This window comes from Pagrus major, chromosome 6 (assembly GCF_040436345.1).
Source record: "Pagrus major chromosome 6, Pma_NU_1.0".
In the NCBI taxonomy this organism is placed as follows: Eukaryota; Metazoa; Chordata; class Actinopteri; order Spariformes; family Sparidae; genus Pagrus; species Pagrus major.
Genome location: NC_133220.1, coordinates 9,061,740 through 9,068,824, shown reverse-complemented (window position 1 = coordinate 9,068,824; position 7,085 = coordinate 9,061,740). Strand labels below are relative to the sequence as shown.

General features: G+C 44.1%; 1 protein-coding gene across 1 annotated transcript; it reads right to left on the bottom strand.

Moving 5' to 3' along the window:
- klhdc7a (kelch domain containing 7A) lies at nucleotides 1-2,265 on the bottom strand. Its single transcript, XM_073467489.1, has one exon. It carries the CDS (start codon nucleotides 2,263-2,265, stop codon nucleotides 1-3), a length of 2,265 nt encoding a protein of 754 aa, XP_073323590.1.
- Nucleotides 2,266-7,085: the final 4,820 nt, after the last annotated feature.

Here is a 7,085-nt window from a genome sequence, read left to right as displayed (position 1 = left end):
TTAAACGCTGGTCTGCCGGGGCTTCTTATCAGGGAGTGAGAGGACAAAGGGGAAAAGTATGCCCTTTGCTGCGGAGAGGACACTCAAATTCTCATCTATAAAAGCAGGAGAGATCTCATCAGCCTCAAACCTCATGGTGAACTGCCGGCTGACACAAAAGATCATGTCATCCATCGTGACACACTGGAAGGCCGGGCAGCGCTGAAGCCGTTTGGAGCTGCACTCGTACCACAGTCGAGCCACTGTGTGGTAGCGGTACACGCTGACACCCAGCAGCGGGTTAGTATCAAACCGATACAGAAATCTCCCCACAGCGACCATATCTGCAGTTCTGTCTTTGCTGCTGACTAACAGACTTGGCCTCCAGGTGTTGGTTTTGGGGCTGTAGCGCAGAAGCATGTATCGGAGCGTTCCCCCAGAAACAAAAAGCTCTCCGTTGCACACTGTGACGTGATGCGCCACAGCAAATGTATCATTAGGCAGTGGAGCCACAAATGTCCATCTGTCCAATCGTGGGTCATAGCGCTCCACTGAGGAAAGGCACTCCCCTCCGATGGCGTAGATGAAGCCCTCCAGAGCTGCCAGTTTGCAGCGTGGTCTGGCTTCATTCATGGGACTGATCTCCTTCCAAATGGATGTCAAAGGATTGTAGCAAAACACTCGCTTTGAGGGTGTCATTTCTCTGTCTGTGCCTTGGCAGCCCACTGCCACAAATAAGTAGTTATCCATTGTGCACATGGCACAGGCTTTGGAGATGACCTCCTGTGGGATGAGGCAGAGTGTATGCCAGACGTCTTTGTAGTCATCATAATAGTACACTGCACTGGATGTCCTCCTCTGCTCTGTCTCTGCTGTCTGTCCTGCTGTGCTTCTCGCCCAGTCCTGAGGGTCCATGTCTGCCACCATGACAAACCTTCTTCCTCTCATTCTCTGCTTCTGGATTCGTTCCCGCTCCCCAGCCATCAGCCGCCCATAAAGGTTGGGCTCCCTGAGAACCTGTAGGTAGTTGTCTGACATGACTCCCAGAGCTGCTTGCTGCACAGAGGTCTGTCCGTGTTTCTTAGCCAAGTACAGTGTCTCCACACAGTTACCCAGATCAAGTTGACTCCTCAACTTTTCAAAATCTGCGCTGTCAAGAGGTTTTGCTGGAAGGTGTAGAAATGGAGCCCCTGCTAGATCTGCCCCCTCCCTCACATTAAGATCATTGCTGTCTGTCGAGCTAAAGATCATAGTGTGAACAGAGATGGACTCATCGTTGGTTGAGACCACAGTGTGAGTCATTTGAGTTGAGGCTCTTGATGTTAGAGAGGGGATGGAGAGCTCAGACTGCTCAGCTGCAGACAGATAGCTCTCCTTGCGTAGGAGTGCCGGCCTTGCGGGGTGCCTCGGCTTGAGGCTTCCCAGCGTGGATGAATCCTCAGCAGTGCTTTGTGGTAAAACCAGATCACGCATAATGATGGGGCTCAGAGAAGTAGGAGATTCTGTGAGGCTGCTGCCACGACTTCCAAACTCCCCTGGGTTAGACTCAGAGTTTCTCTCAAACTGACCCAGCATAGTATTTGAGTCTGTAATCGAGTGAGAGGAAGATTCCACAAAATAATCATATATCTTGCCGCGCACAATCTGGTCTCCTGTTCCTTCCAGCACCACGTTCGCATCCTCCACTTTGATCTCCGCCTTGGAGAGGAAGCTGGAGTAAGCCCCCTGGCGTTCAAAGTCCTGCCTTAACTCCCTGCCCACACCCACACTGCCCTCCAGCTTCTGCAAAAAGCAAGGGGAGCGGCGCCCCGTTGTACTGGCCATCCCACTCTCTGTTGGATGAGGAAGGTTCAAAGCAGATCCAAATGAAATATTACTGGTGGCAACCTGTGCCGGCTTCTGATGAGTGAGGATCTCTCCTTCCACGCTGATAACTTGGTCGCCGCACGCATCCTCATTCTTTTCAGCCTGGAGTGGCGTTTCCTTGATGTTGTCAGATGTCTGGTCGTCAGTGGCTGAGTCTGTGTGCGAGGGTCCTGGTTGCTTGGCCTCAACAGCCGTGTCGTGCTTTGGTGAGTTCTGACATCGGAGAGTCGTCTTGCAGTTTTGGCAGGTGGCATTTTCTGGTTCTTTGTTGTCTTTGACACAGACCTGAATTTTCTTCGCATCCCTGGAGCTGTAAAACCTGTAGGCCCAAGACACCAGCAGCACCGCAGCCACAGAGAGGCTCAGTTTCAACAGCAGCTGCATGTCGAACTGGACTCCCAAAAGCTCTGCGATGGGCATAGCTGTAGCAGCGATGGCGGGGACGACTGGTTGACTGATCCTATTGAATGTTACTGTCGATGCGTCTCAGCTGACGGTAGCATGCTGTCTGGCTTTCATTGTTAAAGAGCTGCTGTGATCTGATGACTGCGTCTGTTGCCCAAAGGATCAAGTGGAAAGTGATACCTGTAGAGATGCTATTTGCATCCCTGGCTCTGTAGAGGCGGAGCACTGGTCATGCACCACCTGTGTCGTGTCAGATGCAGCTTCAGAAACCATACACAGAATATGTAAATACCACATAGATCAATATTTGCTTATGCAACAGTCTGACTCACACAACTTTTTAATCTAATGTCTTCAAAGAACCTTTCTGAATAAACTCTAATCCAAACTTTATTTGAGCCATCTTGTTGTTGTTGCAGCTTTCACTCTGTGTTTATGTGAAAAGGAGTGGTTCAGGTCACGCTCTTTAATGCCAATTTCTGAAAATCTCCGTGAAATATTATGATAGATCACACCCCTTAACTTGCTCAGACACATGGCTGGAGCTGCGGGAGGAAAACATGGTTTGAATAAGGGGTGGGGAATGATGATAGGTGACATTTATCAAATACTTAATAACCAGGATACATCTGTTTGCACAGCCATGCCACAGATCAAAGGTCCTTCTCCGTGCCAGAGCAGATGCTTAAATTGCTCTCTCTAAAGAGAAGCTCAAGATTGCTGTCCAACAACGAAATGGCAGGCAGTCACTTGGTATTATAAACACATGGAGCCGTGAATAATACAGATAACCGTCTGAGGATCCCAGATGACAGTGTCATTCATTTCCATACGCTATACATACATCTGTGTCGCATGGGAGCCGTGTCACTCAGTCACTGCTGTCAGGCCGTCGTTTGTGTTGCTGATAACACACTTGAGCGAGGCTGCGGTCAACAACAGGACAGTGTTTATTTTAATAGCACTCTGTGGAGCATTTGAAAGGTGCGTCACGAGGAGAGGCATATAGAGGGTGTGTCAGGTGTTGTAGCTGACATGGGGACTGTTTGGTCATCTGATAGCTGAGCCTGCAGACGACATAAAGGAAACCGGATTCTGCAAGCATGGCTGACTACTGAATTATTCACAGATGGGCCAGAGAGGCAGCTTCTTATCCTCCCCACTGCTCCCAGCTCAGGTGAACTATTCAGTCAAGACAGTGCTGAGAAAAAAAAAAAAAAGTGATTGTCAGCCATGTGCATTGTTGTATGGAGGTACTTTCACCTCTTTGTGTACCAGCCATCATAGGTGTGCAACATGCGACTGAACAAGAACAGAAGACACAAAAGGCACATTTTTAAACAGGTGTTTGCTTTTTCCTGATTAGTGAAGCGTGGCAGGCAGCAGAGGGATGTAGAAAAAAGCGATGTAGCTGAGATGGCTCAAACTTTATCCATAAAGACCGTCCAAAGTTCTTACAAATAAACCTAAGCAGCATTGGTTTACAGCGAGCCAACAAATGTGCACACAAAAGCTTGCTCTTGTTACCACGTTGATGATAATTATGGACAATCACCACTGAATGGAAGAATAAAATGCTTCACAGCAGCGGACAAATTTTATAAATGTTATGACAGTTACATGAAATGCACATACTATTAAGTTGTGGCCATATCTGCACACACGCACGCGCACGTGCACACACTCACACATGCAAAGTTATGAGGCACTTCTTCTCCTGGCACGGTTATATGAAGACAATTTGCACGTCCTCTAATGCGTTCAGAAATGGTGGTGGGCTTGTTTTTCTCTCTTGAATGTGAAGTGAGTGAAAAAAGCTAAAAAGCACAGAAGTGCACCCTTGAATCAAAATTAAAATGATAGCTGAGTTGTAATGCTACACAGTGGGGGGACAAGGATTCGTGCTCAAAAAAATTAATTCAAAGCGCATAGTACAGTCTGTTAATAATGTTTGTGCTATGCAGCTCTCATCTCCAGAATCCGGGAATATGGATTGTATTTTGGCAAGGTGAGCCGATATCCCAAACGGATAGGTCTATCCTCTCCATTCGACTAAGCTTTAAAAACGTCTCCTCTTACCTCCCACCCGGTTTAAACCTTAATCCCTTAATACATGTTGTGTCCTTAGAATAGTTTAAATTGCAATTCTTGTGAAGTCTAAAAAGTGTGGGATTACTTTGCATTAAGATACTCTTCACAGTGTGAGAGAGTACAAACTGCAAACGGTTAACAGCAATGTCAGAATCTCCTTCAAGTCATGTCGGGGTCAGTTCAATCAGAAATATCTGAAACAAAGTCATTTTTTTTGAGGGTTGCGTGAAATTGAGCAGGCATAGAAATGAGTCTTTCTCTCAGCCTATGCAGACTGTCCTTCAGATTCTCCTTTACGGTGAGTTAAGATTAGATACAGTACCACTTCTATATGACCGGGAATTTAATGGTAAGTAGGTGATATTGTAATTACCAAGCAACTTTTTTAAAATTTCTTTGTAACGACCTCCAAATTACCACAATAATTACCCCAAAATGTATTGAAAGTTACCCCAATATTATTTAATAATAATAATTCTGCTACTTTCCATCAGGCAGTTAATAAATATCTGGTAATTTCTTTAATGCATTTCCAGGAAACGTCTGCTTAACTGCTTAACTTCTGCTGATCATGCCATTTTAATTTCCTACTAGTTTCTGTCCACCTTCTGCAGGTCAGTAAATTCAAGATAACAATCAGTCTTCCTCTTACTTTCCTGCCTCTCTCTCTCTCTCTCTCTCTCTCTCACACACACACACACACACACACACACACACACACACACACACACACACACACACACACACACACACACACAGACACAGCAGTTAAATGCAGATAATTAAATGATAGTGAAGATTAACCTTTTTTTCCCCTGTAATTAATTTATTTGCTTATGTTTTGTTGTCTCCTAATACAAAAAGAGTGACATTTAACTCGAGCGATTATTAGGCATCAATTGGCAATTAAGTAATTAAATAGTTTAGGCTGAAATGACAGTAATTTGTGAAAATGTAACTGGATAAAATAATTATCTCGATTTACTGACCTGCAGGAGGTGGGCAGAAAATTGTTTTTAAATTTTAAGCTGCAACAACTCATTTCACTTTAATGGCCTGCTGAGGGGAAGTTAGACAGAAACTAGTGGGAAGTTAAGCTGCTATGATGAGCAGATGTTAGCCAGAAACTAATTGGAAATCATCTGCAACAACTCACTTAAGTTTAGTGGCCTACTGAGGGGAAGTTCAACACAAACTAGTTGGGAAATTAAGCAGCAACAACTCACTTAAACTCAATGGCCTGCGGAGGGGAAGTTAGACAGAAACTAATTGGAAGTTGGTATGATCAGCTGATGTTAACCAGAAAACAGTTGGAAGTGTCCTGGAAATACATTAAAGAAATAACCAGCTATCTATTAACTGCTTATTGGAAAATAGCAGAATATCATTAGTAAATCATGTTGAGGTTAATTTTCAAGTGGCATTGTGGAAATTTGGGGGTGATTTCGAATATGTTTCTTGGTAATCACCAACTAGTTACCATGCAATTTGCAGTAAAAAGAAGTGTTGCCAATTTCACTAATCCCTGCAACAATCTAGACATTACGGAGTGTGCAGTATTACCTGCACCCAGCATGAGAAGGCTGAAGATGCACATATACTGCTGGACATGTCGAACACAGTGATACAAGTAAAGTCAAGGCTTGTAAGTTTTATCATCTCTCCATTTTAATACAGGTGAAATGAAACAAATGCAACAACCCTGTTTACACACGCTGCATCAAGGTGAGCACCTCCCTGGAATGGCTGCTAAAATGATCCTACTAGTACTGTAAATGTCTGGGTAAGAGTTACGTATTGTACACAATGTAGGTCACTTAAGATAGTATGTCACAAGTAAATAACTTGATTACAGGCCAGTGACAATGAGTTGCAGTGCTGTCAATTGCAACACGCCAAAAGGAGAAAGAATCTTCAAACGTCACATGCACCACAACCCCAAAACAGCAGACATATGTTAGATAATTTTTTTTTTTTTTTTACGCTGTCCTTGGAGACCTGCCATAGAGATATAAAAAGCCCGAATGAGAAACAGAAAGGCTGTTAATGTGTCCGTCCTTCCAGCCGAGAATTATCTCTGAAAACAGTGTCAAATGAAGTACAAACAAAGGTGGAGAAGTGAAAACTCCAACTGTCTCAACAACCATCCCTCACCGTAACCCATATAACCTCTTTAATTATTTTCAATATTTACACTGATGTACACAAAATACACTCAAAAAGGAGATTTTTTTTTTCTAGTTTCTCAATTCATTTTAAATCCTCTTGTACATTCCGAGCCATCAGAAAAAAAGGAATAGGTGTATATTAATAAAAAAAGAATGTTCTCTTGGAGCATCTGTGTCTGTTCCCCCGTGGTTTATCAGCTTGTTGCTAATCAGGTGCATCCCAGGACATGTAACAGACGGGTGTGGTTGATACGGTGGCACAGCCTAAGCCAAGTTCCACTTTCACATTTCAGTCAACACCAATGACATTTTTGACTCATCAAAATAAAATCCAAATGCTTTTTTCTTTTCCGTTTCAAATCAACTGAATTTTATTGATCAACAGGCAGACGTGGGACAAGAAACAAAAAAAGGTGTAACTGGGCAGGGCTATATAGGAGGTGGTTATTGTCATGTTCATCACGTTGCTCTTTTGATATCATTATCTTGGTTATTATTTTTGTTACAAAAACAGTGGCGCGCCATCCTGCGGTGGTACTGTTTCCTGATCGACTGACGCATGGAGGGCCTCTTGAT

What these genes read in the sequence shown, in the direction of transcription:
- klhdc7a (XM_073467489.1), bottom strand. Translation starts at nt 2,265, where the DNA reads ATGCCCATCGCAGAGCTTTTGGGAGTCCAGTTCGACATGCAGCTGCTG.